This window comes from Carassius auratus, chromosome 24 (assembly GCF_003368295.1).
Source record: "Carassius auratus strain Wakin chromosome 24, ASM336829v1, whole genome shotgun sequence".
Lineage (NCBI taxonomy): Eukaryota > Metazoa > Chordata > Actinopteri > Cypriniformes > Cyprinidae > Carassius > Carassius auratus.
Genome location: NC_039266.1, coordinates 5,210,463 through 5,227,610, shown reverse-complemented (window position 1 = coordinate 5,227,610; position 17,148 = coordinate 5,210,463). Strand labels below are relative to the sequence as shown.

Here is a 17,148-nt window from a genome sequence, read left to right as displayed (position 1 = left end):
TTTATAACAGATATTGCGTAATGTTATACCAGAACCTTTACTGAATTATTGTAAAATCATATCAATTGCATTGCTTTGGGATTTTATACTCTTTGCATGTGCATATTACTCGCAAGTATGTATGCGGGGTTTATGCAGTAGTAATTGGTCGTTTCCTCTCTGAAGAGCTCGAGGAGAGCGAGTAACTCGAGGAGAGCGAGTAATACATGCCATGTGCAGCAATACCTTCTGCTCCATCTCTCCTCATCTGCATTTATGACCACAGTGCTCTGATTTTACTTTGACATCTAATAACAACTTATCGTGGAATTTTCTTTTTTCTGTCGGACAATAAACAATTAGGCTAATAATAAAAAAAGGACATCACGACCCACTCAACTATTTCAGTCACCTTTGCGCTTTGTGGAAACAAACTTGGGGCACTTTGTCAAGACTGTGTTTATCAGTGGGAATATTAAGGACGAGTGTTAGAATTGAACTCCTCAAGACTTCCAAGTACATTCAAAGAAGACTGAACAGGTAAAGCTGATACACAGGTAAAGTTCATATTATTTTAATGCGCTATAGTCTGCACTGTACACGACGCGTAGAACGCTTCTGCTTCGCTACACACTGCTTTAAAGTGGACAGTTTCGTACGGGTCACAACGCATGCTTCTCGAGAAACGTTTTAAAACTATTTGAACTTGATGTTTTAAAAAAAAAAATGTGTAAAAATTCGCGCTAACAGCAACGTTCTAGTTTTGACGCGTCGCGTGACTCGCGTCACGGTGTAGACGCAGTGTTGGTGTGAGCTGGGATGTTTGTTGATGATTTATTTTCCTCTACTCTTCCAGTGATCGAGAATGAATCAGACCGCAGGAGTCACAAACACTTACAGAAGATGCTCAAAAGGAGGCAAAGTAAGTCGGGTTTAACTGTACGGAAATCGAATGAAAAATATTAACAAAACAAACTGAACTGAAAGATACACCGAAGAGCTGTTAGAGTCGAGGTGACTGACTGTTGTGTCGCAAGTGCCATTTCACAGTGGAAAATGGTTGAAGCTGTATGTTGGTAAACTGACAAGATGTCTTGTTGGATTCGAACTTACAAGGCTGACAGTATTTTGTCTTTAATACTGCGCCAGACAGACAGCAATGAAATAGGTGTAGTGAGAAATCATAAGTCATAAAGAGAGAGAACCAGTCGGGGGAGCAGCCCGGGACCTATTAACCAATCAGATATGCTGTCTTGTCATTTTATTCATATAGATTTTCTGACTGACATTCTGACCTGTCTGTGGAGGGTGATGATTTGGAGACAGTGGGTTGACTAATTCTTTGACAAAAAAAAAAAAAAAAAAAAGAAGATGCAAAATAGGGTCAATAATAATAAAAACCTAATTATTAAATGCATTTAAAAAGTGTTAAACTACTCTCAATTTTTCACTCAATATATGGGATTCAGTTCCTCTATTTGTAAAACATCTTTTAGCTATGTGGGTTAGCAGGTCAAAATTTACAAAACTCAAATGGTATAATAGAAGCTATTGACAGTAAACTTGGTCTCGTAATGTTTTTTTACTTGATCAGATAGCTATCAGATCATGAAAAGACCAGGTTTAAATGCTCTCCAGAACTCATTCGAGTCAATCCGATGACACAAACCACTTCAGGAAGTGGGTTGAGATGTAATGCAGGCGCAGATGGACAAGTGTAAATGCATCTGGTTGTTGAAGCCACATATGTAAATTAAGCTTTTCCTTAAGTGGCAAAAAGGAAATGTGTGGGTTATATCACAGCACTAATGAAACATTACTCTACATGTATGGTCCGCTGGAGATGAACATCTGTCTTCAGCAATCATGCACAGCACAACACAATTGTAACTCTTCAATCTGTGGAATCTTCACATGTTCAACACAGTCATTTTCATTAAATGTGGTGAATAGTTTTCACCAATGCTTTGACATGTGCTGATGCAGCTCTCTCAGCTACTGCAGCCTTTGATTTTGAAATCAGCTGATGAAAATATATAGTTGTTTTCAGTCACATGATCTCAGAATTTGCATATAGCACAGGAATTGATGATTAGATATATATATATATATATATATATATATATATATATATATATATATATATATATATAAATTTTTTTCTAAGACATTTATGTGGCCAGGTGTAATTGGAACAATTTTAATAAAACAGATCTCCTATTTGAGAAAACACACGAAGTGTAAATGGGGCCCACACATTAATTTAATTATTTGGTATTTCTGATGATTTTAAACAAATTAAGTTCCAAACCTAGGTTCGGGAAGAGCCTAATCATTCAGTCCTCTGAATCATCATTATTATCATATCCTCCTCTATTTTTGTTATTCTCCCTTTAGGTAAAACCGCATTGGGGGCTTTGAACTCAGAGCTCAAGCCGAACCATGGGTTTGAGCCTCCATTGAGGACAGCAAGCCAAGTTAATTTCCCATTAGCAATCAGGACTGTATGGGCAGGCGAACTTATAAAACATTACAGTACAGCATGCAATTTAATTCAGTATACCATTCGACAAATGTATGGAAAGTCGAGTAGTGCAGTGCAGAATGCAGAGTAATTGCGGTAAGTCCTGTAAACAGCTGTATAAAGCAGTACAGTACATAACTCAATGTTGTAACTCTGCCCACAGAGTTTTTTCCCCTGAAGTTGAATAGCAAATAGATAAATATGGTGTTGTATTAATGGTATGTACAGTATGCACTCTGTTTGCCCTCAGGCTCTTTAAATTCTCTGTTGGAGTTCCCAATAGTGCCACAGTGCTTTGGGAATTCAGTCTGTTTCCTTAGTATTCCCAGAAATATTTGATTATAAATTTGGTTTGATGAGGCAACTGGATGCTGAGTGATTGAAGCAACCTTTTATTGGATCCCACTTTTGTTAGACATGGCTATAAATGTGGAACAAGTCTCATCTTTCATTCTTTCTTATCGATTGATGCACCACCTAGACGATCGCAGTTCTAGTTAAAACCAAATTTCTGTTATGGGCACTACATTGCAGAATAAGGTATGTGTTTATTGATCTTGATCTTTCCTGTGCTGACTACCCTTCCTGTTCTAGTGCCATTAATGCTTTTCACAAACTGCTAAAAAGCTCCCTCGATCAACACATTTAGTACTAGAGATGCTTCTCAGAACAGATGTAGTATCAATAAGCTGATGTCATTTTATTTAGTAAATGCTGCAGAATCACCAGGGTTGCTTACTAATTTGGATCCATGCTACTCTTGCTTGGCATACTCTCTGAAAGGTCACTGATTGAAGGAGAGTTAGTGAAGTGTGCGCTGTCTGATACTGAGAGAAAATCTGTCATGTTTCATTTGGATCAAATTGATAAGTGTGTGTTTGAGACAGCTTCTCAGCTAGTGTTATGATAATGATAGTTGGGAGCAACAGTTTGCAGGTAATCGTGATGCCTTGGCTCTGAAGTCAAATGTTAAAAATTAAAATAAAGTCATTTTAAATACTTTCTGCCATGACAGATATAGGGGTTTTAGCAAAAAAAAAATAAAAAAAATCCTGTTTATATTCTGTGCATATAGTTCACCTACCTTGGGATCATCCGATCTTCAGATTTCTTCACAGAGTACTATAAAAAGTTTACAGTAAAAACCTGTTAATTGATTAACAGCAAGTTTGATCACTCATTATGGTGAAAAAAATGTAATAAGTTTAGAAAGAAGTTTAAAATACTGAAAAAAATATGTAATCTGGTAACTTACAGTATAAAACAAATATACCTTAAACTGACATTCCCATGTGGCAACTTGGTTATATGAGTGGAATAAATATTTTGAAGCAATGTTTATTTTATAGTGTTATACAAATTTTTACTGTATTATTCATTATATTAGTGTCATGTGTTACCGTGATGGTGTTTTGTATTTGTGTGTGAACCTTTCTGCATAGTGGCAAAATGCATGTGCTCATAATTACACAATTATCCAATTATCATGGGACTATGGTTAAAGTGTATTTTAAATGTACTGACAAGCATTTCTGTGAGCTTAAATACACTTTAATGTAATTTATTTATTATTATAAAATATTATTAAAGCAATTATTGTACAAAATTAAAAATAATACTTTATAATAAAATAAAAGAATGCAATTTAAAGTCAAACTTAATTTGAGATTATTACAAAGTGCACTTTTTCTAGAAAACTCATGAAAGGCTATTTTCTTTAAGTACAACTTATTTAGCAAAATCTGCTTTTATGATTTGACGTACACTACAAGTTCACATTCAGTTCAATTAAACATTTCCCCCCACAGGCGTATCCATTTTATTTTCGAAAATATTCAATATCCTTGAAGAAATACAGCTGTATAAAGTTCACTGTTTAATTTATTTTGAACATAAATAGTTTTGAAAAATAAGCTAATGATGCATTGCATTTAGCTAATGACTGGGTTTGAATGAGAAACAGATACCATGTGTTTTGCTAGATATTCTTGCTGAATGCATTTGTGTGAAAATAATTAAAAAGATCCACTGCTGACAGACACTGCTGTTCAACCGACTGTATGATGAGTTTTGAAGATGTGTCGTAGGTATTAAGATCATTGATGAGTGAAAGACTCAATGTAGTTGTTTTATAGGCTTTACAGTTGCTCACATCTCAAAGTCTTTGTAAGCCTCAAATCAAATTCTAGACTACTTCTACCTGAATCCTGAGGTCTACAGTACTGTTTGTGTCTGTCACTGCTGTGGTCATTACGTTCAGTTGTTGATGGCAGCCTTGACCACTGTTCCTCACAGTGCAATGAAGTATATGTAAGGACAACACCTTCAGTTTTGTCCCTAAGGCAGGACACACATCATGGTATTATTATCTTTATGACAAGCTGGGACAGTGGCAGAAACGGAGAGGTGTGAAGGGAAACCGGTATTATCTCTGAAGCCTTTGATGATTCAGTGTATCTTGTAGACAGAAGTGTAGAGTGTCACTTTGTGTGGGCTTTGTGTCCACTCAACTGAGGCTCTAGAAGAGTTTGATGAATTATTCTGTAGGAAACATGTCATGACACTATACTGGAGCAGAGAGCAACTTTACAAAGGAGAAGTAGGATTAATGTTGAGAGTATTTGACACATGCACCAGTAAGGCCCTTGATTGTCTGCAGAAAACAGTAGGATATATTTATCTGGGTATAGGAGCCTATATGAAGTATATTAAATTTTTTTTACGTTTTATATTTCTGGTACAGTTTTAATATAAAGTAATAGTTTGGTTGTATATTGTAATGTATTTAGGCTGATTCAACAGAATTAAATAGTATTTTCGTGAAAAAAATCCTGTTAATTTCGATTTTATAGGCCTACATTTTTCTTCAGTGTGAATAATATTTAACAATCCACTAAAACATTTTTAAAGTGAGATGAATGGTTCTGAAAGTGCACTCAGCATCCTCCAAAACATATTAATGTGGATGTGCCAACATTATGCTGTATTATTTTGGTTGCTTGTATTTATCACAGCAGTTCAGAATCAAATGTCTGTTGAGCGGCACTAAAAGGTTAATGCTCTATTGCAAACCTAACCAATAATGTTAACAAAAGCAACCTTGAGATAAAATGCATTCATAGAAGCGCTCATGTTGTTTTAGCTTGCTTTTATAAGTCTTAGAGCTCTTTTATTATGACTTACGTTTCACTGAACTCGAAGATTGGACTCGTGCAATGCTGTATCAGGTGAGATGCAGAGCAAGTTTACTATGTCAGAAAAACATGCATATGGAGCTGGTTATGTGATGCAGATGTCAAAATATACTGGATGTATTTAGGCCAAATGGTTTTACGGCCATACCATGATATTGTTCAAGAGCTGTGTGAAAACAAGTCATTAATCAATAATCTGCCTCTGTAATTGTAATTTTTGGAAATGGTAGTGAAATTTTTCATTTTGTCACTCATTATGGGACACTGATTGATGTCATGGATATGGAGGTATTTGGGTGCTGTTTGAGACAGGACCACTGGCTCACACATTAGGTTTGCCTGTATAGCAAATAGCAAAAATAAGGAATTATTGGTGATTTTCTACAGTATGTGTGAAAGAAACATGGTTTTATAGGGTGTTTGCATTAAGGTCTAGATCAATTTATTGAGTTCATTTTTCATGCTCTGTGTTATTTCCCCCAGTCAATACTTTCAGTACTGCAGAGATTCATAAAAACCTGGAAATATCAAGGAATATAGGGATTTTTCAAGCATGAAAAAGTCATTGAAATTGGATGGGGGGGGGGGGGGGTTTAGTTTACATTTATGTTCTAAAATATTTCATCTGCAAAAAAAATGCTATTTGTAAATACAATAATAATAATAATAATAATAATAAAATCTTTAAAAAATGGTTGAAAGGTGTGGTACTTTTTGCTTTTGGTGAATCGTGCAAAGTATAAATCCTCTTGCATATTTTTCTTCAGAAGGAAGAATTATCCATGGGCATGTCAGGATATCACAGAATTCCTCAGTGTAGTTGGAATTTGTTTTATTTTTTATTTATTTATTTTTTTCTTGAAGAAATGTGTGTTTGCTTGTTTTAACAGCACCTTTTAAATGCACTTTCTGTGCTTTGGTGAACAATCACTTTTAACATTTGGTTCATTTTCCCTGCTGACAAGCTGTAGCAGCAGTTAACCACTAGAGGTCCCTATAGTAATACATTCATATAAGGGTATTTTTGGTACTGTACATTTTGGACATGTTGTTTTCAACATATGCTGATCAGATATGGCAGTTTAATAAGAAAATGGTTGTGAGTGTATGCCATCTATTGAGCATGATGTACGTAAAAACACAGATAAAGAGCTGTAGATGCTTTTTTGATTATGTGCTGGCAGATTTACCACGGTTCGCTGAAGTAAACATTGCACATGCACATATTGAGATATATTGCTAAACCTAAGCTTGAATTTTAGTAGGGCTGAAGAAGAACATGTTTGTGCCATCTGCAGAAAGTAAAAGCATCTCAGCATAACAGGAGTGAATAGAGGAATGAGTTTATTTTCTATGGCGCTGTGCTCACTAGTTATGTCTAGACAGTTTTCTCTGAAAATAAGACCAAGAACAAACATCACCCGCTGTGATGAGAATGAAGTGGCCCCAAGTGCTCTCCAAACTTTTCCAAAACTTTTAAAACAAGCACTAAAGAACACCTGCTCGAAGGAAATCCGAGTCTCCCATGACTTTCCCAGCATCTGCTAAATGATTGCGGTTGTAAACCTGAGTGGTTTCTGCTTTATTCTCCCTGGAAAGACAAACAGTCAGATTCATTCTTAGTTTTACCTGGAGGCAAGTTTACAAGAGTTGTATATTCACCATGAGGCTATGTCATAGTTTCTGGTTGCATTCAGTCATTGGAAACTTCAGAATGTTTCGCTGCTTACAGGATAAACATGTAGACGTGGCCAACAAAAGTTTGTTGTTTATCTCGCCTTATCTCATGTGGCTTGTTAAGATGTGATCTAATACTTCTCTAATGCAGATATTTACGATTTTATGCAAGCAAACAAACAAAAATCCCATAGAAATAAATTGATACAGTGACTTGGTGGTTATACATATATGTGACCCTGGACCACAAAACCAGTCTTAAGTCGCTGGGGTATAGTTGTAGCAATAGCCAAAAATACATTGTATTGGTCAAAATTATAGATTTTTCTTTTATGCCAAAAATCGTTAGGATATTAAGTAAAGATCATGTTCCATGAAGAAATTTAGCAAATTTCCTACTGTAAATATATAAAAATGTAATTTTTTTTATTAGAAATATGCATTGCTTAGAAATTATTTTGATAACTTTTAAAGGCGTTTTTCTCACCCTCAGGTTTCTAGATATTCAAATAGTTGTATCTCGATATACAATATATTGTCCTATCCTAACAAATATATATATCAATGGAAAGCTTATTCATTCAGCTTTCAGATGACGTATACATCTCAATTTTGAAAAATTGACACTTAAGACTGGATTTGTGGTCCAGGGTCACATATACATGTACGACTACCAGCTGCATTTTAGTGCCTTGGCATTGTGACAAAGATTTTTGCATGGACAGATTTGATGCCTATTGCATTTGCTTTTGTAAACGTGTAATACTTTCTTTAATTCTATGACAGCCATGTAGGTTTTTGTATGACGCTGTCCATGGTGCTGCAGAGTCCTGGTGCTGAAGTGCTGGTCAGCTCCTGATCTAAATAACGCACCTATTTTCTTCTGGATTCCACAAGAAACCCCCTATTGAAGACATGCCTCACTGAACAGATTGTGTTCTCTTTATTCACCAAGGTTTTACATGCTCTTTGTGAGAAATGTTGATCTGCATTTGTTCAGTTTTCAAGAAATATGTTATTATGATATTGGAGATGGAAGGCTTTTACCTGGTTTTTACTCCAACAAAAAATACCTAGACTTTTTCATTTTCTAAAGAAAATGTAAGTGGTGCACTGCTACGCAGTTGCTAATGTATTCTGAGTGGTTGTTGGTGTTTTGATATGCAGTTGCTAGGGTGTTTTGAGTGGTTGCTAGGTGGAAAACCAAACTTTAAATTTCTATGATATTCTGGTCTCTAGATATGACTAAGGTTTCTTCAGTATAAGAATATGGGTTTTCTGCACATATTATATTGTTGAGAATAAATTTTTTTTGTATCTTATATACATAGTTTCTTTGAAAAGAACATGTGCACAATAAGTTATATGATTTGAGGAATCATTCATGCCTGTAGCAGAAATGTTGCAGGATATTTGTTCATATCAACAACCAAATGAGCAATAGTTAGTGATGCTTAGCAAAGAGAGAACATTGTATCCTGTCCTCTATACATAATTAAAATTAAATAATGAAAAGTTTAATGTTGTTTCTCTCTCTTGGGGATATGAAAAAAAAAAAATACTACTCACTGATACATATGCATTATTTTTATTCAAATGCATAATAATTGGAAATGTATTAAGTAGGAAAATCTGTTTTATCCGAATCTTATTTATGTTTAATCTTTTTTGATTTCACACAACTAATCTACTAACCTCAGTTGAAAGTAGGGGCTTGACCCAGGCTCAGAGGTGATGGTAGTCACGCTGTGTTTTGCACTGAAGTGTATCCCATAATTACAGTGCCAAGATTAGCCAGCAGTGCAGCAGTGAGCTCATTGAAACGTGCCAGCTATCGAGCGTTAATTCATTACTCACTCTGCTCCAATCTATACTTATCACTGGAGGTTCCATAGCACAACTTATTGAAATAAGCATTGATTTGAGAGAGCAGTACGTAGTGGGGTGGGGTACTTAATTTATTGTTTGCAATGTGCCTAATTATTGCTTTTGAAGTGTTTTCATAATCATTAACTAAGTCTTTTATTCAGTGGCTAGAGAGGGGAAACCACATCATCAACCTAATGCAATGAGCAGTAAAGCTGCCTTAATAAAATATAAACAGAATATGTGTTAGTAAAAGCTAAATGTCTAAAAATCCAGCTTTCTTCTAATCCTTTCCACAAAAACCCTCTAAAACATATTGTGTTAATTTGTGAGTACTTACCCATTGTCACGATTATGTTTAGTTAAGTTCCTGTCTTGTCTGTTCCTCCTTAGTCCTCTAATTTACCATGTGTGTACTTATAGTCCTGTTTCTGTTTTATCCTTTGTCGGTTATTAGTTGTGATATGTGCTGCATCTAGTCTCGGTAACGTCTTATTTTGAATTAGTTGTCTTCGTCTGCTGTTCTCTTTCCCCGACAGCGTGTTACAGAATAACCAACCACATCAAATCAAATGGAAGGCATGGACTCCCCAGTATTACGCCACCTCCTCAGACCTGAAAGCCAAAGAAGGCTGGAGTATCTGGGCTTGATGCTCCAGCACGGCGGCCTCTCCCTCACAGTCAGTGAGCCCGAGAGACCAACAGGGCTCGTTCATGAACCAGAGCCAGGGATCACGGAAACCAAGGAGACGAAGCATGCTGATCAGTCCACCTTAAAGCCAGAGGTGGACATGAACCTTATTGATCTGTTGCCTGCAGATCCTATTCCCTCCCTAGTACCCACCCTCAAACCTCTGTCTTCTTCGCTGGTTCCGTCTCGATTCCGCTAGCTTCTTGCGGCTCATCAACCTCGCCTCATGCTTCCCCTCCACCAGTTCGGGTTCATGCTGAGTCTACCTCAGCCTGTCAGCCCGCTGGTTCTGGGCCGGCTCTGCATTCCTTTGGCTCCACCGAGGCCAGTCTGCCCAAGGACTCCTCCGAGCTCCCTCATACATCCGGACAAACCTTGTTCGGCCTTCACTCAGTTTCCGCCACGGATTTCCAAGTCTCCGGTTTCGCCTCGATCCTCCACCCCTTCGGCTTCACCAGGCTCCTCCATTCCTCTGATTTCCCTGTCGTCCTTGCTTGCTCCATCGTTGCCCTGGTCAGCCGAGTTCCCGTATCTGCCTCAGGCATGTGAGCCAGCCACTCCTCCTTGGGCTTCCAGGTCTTTGATGTTGCCCTGGTCCATCGATCTCTCAGCTCCTCTGGTTCCTCCATGTACCCTGGTTCCGCCTCCTTGGATCATCCTCTGGGTGTCGCCCAGTCCTTCAGCCAAAGCTCCTCCCTGGTTCCTCCCACTGTCGGCTCCACCATGGTGTTGGCCTCCTCAAAATTCACCAGCACCACGCCCTCCACCTAAGCCTCCACCCTCATTTCTCCTTTTCTGTCATCTACTGTTGTGGCGTGATGCCACGCCTTCTGAGGGAGGAGCTAATGTCATGATTATGTTTAGTTAAGTTCCTGTCTTGTCTGTTATGAGCTCTCTTTAGTTTCTGATTAGTTAATCTTTGTCCAGCTGTTCCTCCTTAGTTCTCTCATTTACCATGTGTGTACTTATAGTCCTGTTTCTGTTTTATCCTTTGTTGGTTATTAGTTGTGATATGTGCTGCATCTAGTCTCGGTAAAGTCTATTTTGAATTAGTTGTCGTCTGCTGGCCTCTTTTCCTGACAGCGTGTCACACCCATATGACTAGTTTTAGCCATTGACATCCCGTTCCGGGGTGCAGCTCCTGGAAGAACTGTTAGCCAACTATTGATTGCTTCCCAAAAATCTTGCAAGGCTGAAATTACAGCTCTTGACCTGTGGTTAGAATGTGGTTATGATGTGGACTTAGATACTCTCAAATACATACTCTAGGGCCCAATAAGTAAGCTAAAATGCAGAAAATTATATGTTGTTCTTTTTTATTTATTAATTTATTTAAAGTATTCAGTGAAGTGACTGATGCCCATGGCCATGAGTGTTATGTTGATGTTTTTAGCTCTAATATTCAGTCAGCCTATGTTTCTGACAGACGTTATAATGTGCTTGAGTATTATAAAACATGCTGGACATGCTCATAGTTCATTAAACTTATTTTATGGAATGACATTTATGTTGTGGCTTAAATTACAACAAAAATGTTACAAAAATAAACTTATGTATTTACTTACAGTGGTAATGTATTTACTTACAGAGTTGTTTTATTGTCTCTTATAGCAAAAAAAAAAAACACTTTTATTTAAACCCATAAAAAAAGATCCTGTTCTAAATAATAGTGAATCATTATGATTCATTATTAGTCCTTTTAAAGTGGCAATAATATAAAATACTAAATCAGTTCTTTTTAAAATTTTATTTTGACAATTTAGTTGAACATTGGAATAATTTGAGATGTGTACTTTAAAAAAATAAAAATTATATTTACTCCACGATTCTAAAAATTCCTCATTTACTAATAAACATAATCTTTACAGCAGTATCTTGGAGAAATGATGCTGTGGAGAAGCCTACTGACCTGATGGTAATTGCATTCTGCGTAGCATTTAAAAAAATTAAATAGCTTTGTTTTGTTTGTGCAAATTCACTAATGCTCTGACATTAACTGTGATCCCAATTCAGTTAATTAGTATAAAAGTTTTACTCCGCCACTTGCGTGTGATGTCAGTAATGATAATCCTATATTGTAGAACCAACGAGGTTTAAATGAAGGAGGTATGACAATGTTGCTATGGTTTTTGGGAAATAGTTTTGGTTAGTTTATCCAGTGATGTGTTGTATAATGGTATTTAATCAGCGAGTTAAATCATTGGATGGGAGATTGCACCGCTGGACAACTTGAATTATTTCAATTAATCCATTTGCAGTCAAAAGAATGAGTGGGGAAGTGATAGCAACCCATGTCTTCTCTCCTCCAAGGCCAGCAAAGTAATCATGGCCTATAAGAATGAGTTCACCAGAGGCTGGAAAGCACTGAGGCACAGCCACGGATAACTAAGGGAATTAGACCTTGAGTAGAGACACAGCAAGAGACAGAGAAGACCATTTATAATTCACAAGCTCAGGCACTTAATTAGTGAAGCAACTTTCTGCATGCAAATAACACTGTGTCCTAACCAGATACGACCTGATAGAGCGACAAGCGATAAAAGCTGGGAGTCAGAGGTTTTTTTTTTGTTTCCTTTATCAACCACAACCATAACAACTAATGAGGGATTGGACATTCAGACTCTTTCTGCTGAGACAAGCCATTGCGATGCTTCTAAAATATTTAGTATAATGCAATGGAAAATTTCTAATATGAACAGTCAGAATACATGGCAAGTTCTGAATGTCTGCCATTCAATAATAAGAAATGTTTCTTGAGCACCAAGTAAGCTTATTAGAATTATTTATTTTATAAGTTTATTTGACTGTAAATTCAGCATTGCCATCACAGCAAAAAGTTTCAATTGTAATAATATTTCAAAATGTTATTGTTTTCACTGTATTTTGATCAAATAAATGCAGCCAGTTTATAGTTACTGCTTAATATAAAAAATAAAAAAAAAACATTTATTTTTCATGCATATGCAATATTTATTTAGTTTTATTATATTAATTCTTTTTAGAAAATCTTAATCTGTAATACTCTCATATAGTAAATTAACATGTTTGATTATTATTTATCTATCTATCTATCTATCTATCTATCTATCTATCTATCTATCTATCTATCTATATATATATATATATATATATATATATATATATATATATATATATATATATATATATTAATCAAACATGTTAATTTACTATATGAGAGTATTACAGATTAAGATTTTCTAAAAAGAATTAATATATATATATATATATATATATATATATATATATATATATATATATATATATATATATATATATATATATATATATATATATATATATATATATATATATATTTTTTACCTTTGTTTTACCAGGAAATAATCCCATTGAGATTCAGAATCTCTTTTTCAAGGGTGTCCTGGCCAAGACAGTAGAATAATAGTTCCATATTTAAAAAAGAAAAATAAAGAAAAATACATGTACAAACAATTAACAAAAAAAGAAAGAAAAAAAAAGCACTCAGTAACAGTACATGTGCATTTAGTACTCAAATAGTCCTTTATCCTCATTTTAAATTGTGTCATTGTCTGTAAATAATAAAATTTAATAAAATTTTAGCTGATTCTGAAATTTATTCCGGGAAAAAGGTGCAAAAACTTTAAAGGCACTTTCACAGAAGAACGTTCGCGTTCGTGGGATATCATACATGATTTGCCCATATGATCTAAGATTTCATGGTAGTGATTTTAAGAGTCAAAGGAGAACATAATTAAGGTGGCAGTTTACAAAGTATGGCCTTAAAAATAAAAATATACCAGTGCTCCAGCCTGTGATTGTGCAGAGATGGCCAACCAACACTCTCATACAAGCTGCAATGATGAGTACGACAATTGGAATTAGTTACAAATCTTAGTGCTGCATGAAATACTGAATCCAACATTTTCAGGTTTTTACAGTTCATATACATGCAAACTCTTTGCTTGAACTATTTTTCCAGGTATCATATCATATTCATCAGAATCATAATTGCAGAATTAATAGTCTCAATCAGCGTCCTGATGACTTGGAATATAAATGAGACTACTTAATAATCCAATTTAAAAATTAGCAAAGGGAAGACCAAGTTCCTAGTAGTTCCCATGGTTTTGAAATTAAATGTTTAGCAAGCACAAAGAATGTATTTGAAGGGATAGTTCACCAAGCTAAAAAAAAAAAAAAAAAAAAAAAAGTTTCAGTTGTTTTTTCCCATATATTGAAAGCCATAGACCGTTGGCTAAACTTCTGATGCATATGAAACATAAAAGTGGAAACACTTTTGGAGTTTTGAAGTGGCCATTGCATTGGTAGAATTATATTGGATTTCTGGGAGACATGTGTGTCATGTTCTTTAACATTCCTCCTGGAAACAAAGATAACGTGGCACTAAACCTCCTCATGAAAGAAGAAAACAATCTTGTTTACAACTGTGATGACAAGTGCTTATCAGGATCAACTAAACGCAGGATTCTCAAAAGTACGTGAAATAAAAAATTGGCAGCATAGAATCTTTGAAATATTTCAGAGAGTTTTACACACTGTAATGAAACAAACCGTGATTGGTTGTTTGACATGTCTGTTAGACAGCCACATGGTAATGAAAGCTGCCATAGATTCCAGATCTAAGCTGTTTTAATCCTTTAAGTGTCATGGTTACTGTTGGCTGTGATGGTCAGTTAGAAGGGTTTTGGGTCAGGTCAGGTAGGGTTGTGATTGTGAGGAAATCTTCCCACCGGTTAATCGACGTGCGACCACACCGGTATCACAGTGGGGGTGGGGTATTCCTGCTTTTCCTCACTTACCTCGCTTTTCAAATAGCGGCAATTCGTCGTAAAGCAATTGTTCAGTTTCAGTTAGTTTGGTTGAATTTTCCTCTTTTCCTTTTTTTACTTCACTTTTATATAGCCTAAAAGCACCATGCGGATTTTACTTTCAGTTTTAATTTTAAACAGGTATACATATACAGGTAGGCTATATATATAACCAAATATATAAGTAGAACCTTTATTAGCAAAAAGAGTAAAAGCTTGGAGGCACGGCATGCACCTTGATGAAAAATAAAATAAATAACAAAGTTTAAATAAAGTGAAAATCAGCAAACAATGTGGAATCAATGAATTAAAGGGGGGGTGAAATGCTATTTCATGCATACTGAGTTTTTTACACTGTTAAAGAGTTGGATTCCCATGCTAAACATGGACAAAGTTTCAAAAATTAAGTTGTACGTTTGAATGAGTATTTTTGTTCCCAAAATACTCCTTCCGGTTTGTCACAAGTTTCGGAAAGTTTTTTTCGAGTATGGCTCTGTGTGACGTTAGATGGAGCGGAATTTCCTTATATGGGTCCTGAGGCACTTCTGCCGGAAGAGCGCACGCTCCCGTATAGCAGAGCACTGAGAGCACAACAGACGGTCACTGATCAGAGAGAGAGCATCGCAAAATGTCACAAAAGGAGTGTGTTTTTGGTTGCCAGGGCAAGACAACCCTGCACAGATTACCAAAAAAAAAAAAAAACAGCATTAAGGGACCAGTGGATGGAGTTTATTTTTACAGAGCATCAACGGAGTTGTGCAAGTGTTTTTGTTTGTTCCCTGCATTTCGAAGATGCTTGTTTTACAAAAAAGGCCCAGTTTGACGACGGATTTGCGTATTGTTTATTTCTTAAGGATGATGCAATCCCAAGGAAAAAGGGTCACGATCGTGTGTTGGAACCGCAGGCGGTGAGTAAAACTGCTTCAAATATCTCTGCCTCCTTGTTAGTGCGTCCCCTCCCATGCCAGAGACCCGGGTTCGAGCCCCGCTCGGAGCGAGTCGTTGCTGCTGCTGCTTTCGTTCAGTTTCAGCCTCTGGATCTGATTCTGGATCATAAATAAACGGCTGAATCTGACTGTAAGCCATGGTTTGTTTTGGATGATGGGTTTTCCCTCACGGTAATGTCAGAGCCTTTAATATGTTTTTCAACGGCCCTGGGTAATGTCACAGCTTCCACATGCTCTCAACGCAAAAGCCTATTCGCGCTCGTGATTCTTTAGCTCCGCCCACACGTCACGCCTCCAGCCAGTCGTATTTTTCCGGGAAAAATCGGTACAGACTATCTTGCTCTTATGAATATAATAAAACTAAAGAGTTTTTGGATCTATGAAGGATGCAGTACTACTCTATAGGTACTCAAGATTAACAGGATATTGAGTGAAAACGAGCATTTCACCCCCCCCCTTTAAGAAGCAAAGTAAAAAAAAAACTTCCAAAATCACCTTAGATAAACAGAAAATGTCAACAGGTTTTTCAAAATCAAGAATATTGCCAGACAAGCGCTTTTGCATTTTGTCCGGATACTAAATCATTTGTCATCGTCTTGGCTGTCTCACCTCACTCTTGCCAGTCAGCTCAACTGTGTGAAGCGACTGTCATTCGGCACGCTGCATTGAGCTGCTGCATTCAGTTTTTAATTGTAGTGTCTGTTCTTTTACGTAACTTTAGCTCCTCCAGTAGTATCAGCTCCTCGTTTCGCGAATCGGACACGTCTGACAGAAACGGTTCTTGACTCGTGAACGAGTCACTCTATTGTTCGTATTGTTCATCTTCAGTTCTCTCTTCACAGCGGTTCAGTCAGTGTACTGTTTGAGTAAATGAATTACTCAAACAGTACATATTGGTTTATTTTAACTCAGAGGGAGTGTCAGCCACATAAAAAAAAATTAACAGCTTAAGTCATTTGTGGATTAATGTGTATTGGAGACACGAACCATTTAAAATGATTCAGTTCGATTTGGTGAACTGGTTCAAAATGATCTGGTTACATCGAATGATTCGTACGCGAACCGGATATCACTAAACTGCAGTGTTTTGAACTCTCTTACAACAGACCTGAAGAGAAGACAATGCTGAATAAAGTTGTAGTTTTTGCTATTTTTGGACCAAAATGTTTTTTCGATGCTTCAAAAATTGAAAATTTGACCCTCTGATGTCACATGGACTACACTGTTAAAAAATTACTGTAAATTTTACAGTAAAATACTGGCAGCAGGGTTGCCTGCCAGTATTCTCAATTACAGTAAAATTCTGTAAATTAAGACTACTGTAAAATTTACAGTAACTGGCAGTGTGTACCTTGGAGTTCAGCAATGAACTCCAAGGTACACACTGCTTCCTCCTGGTACTCAAGATTAAACAAGTAATAAGCAGCAAACAGAGTGGCAA

The 17,148-nt window shown here is 36.4% G+C and overlaps 1 protein-coding gene across 2 annotated transcripts in view; it reads left to right on the top strand.

Annotated features, from left to right (window-relative positions):
- Nucleotides 1–217: 217 nt before the first annotated feature.
- dpp6a (dipeptidyl-peptidase 6a) overlaps nt 218–17,148 on the top strand; it is a 345,025-nt gene continuing 328,094 nt past the window's right edge. Inside the window, exons 1-2 of one of the 2 annotated variants that reach the window (XM_026200773.1) lie at nt 218–519; nt 836–901. In XM_026200773.1, coding sequence (XP_026056558.1) covers nt 845–901 — 57 coding nt within the window. In that variant the 5' untranslated portion in view covers nt 218–519; nt 836–844. Of the gene's footprint in view, nt 537–835; nt 902–17,148 lie in introns of both variants that reach the window. The other variant, XM_026200772.1, reaches the window with a different exon arrangement.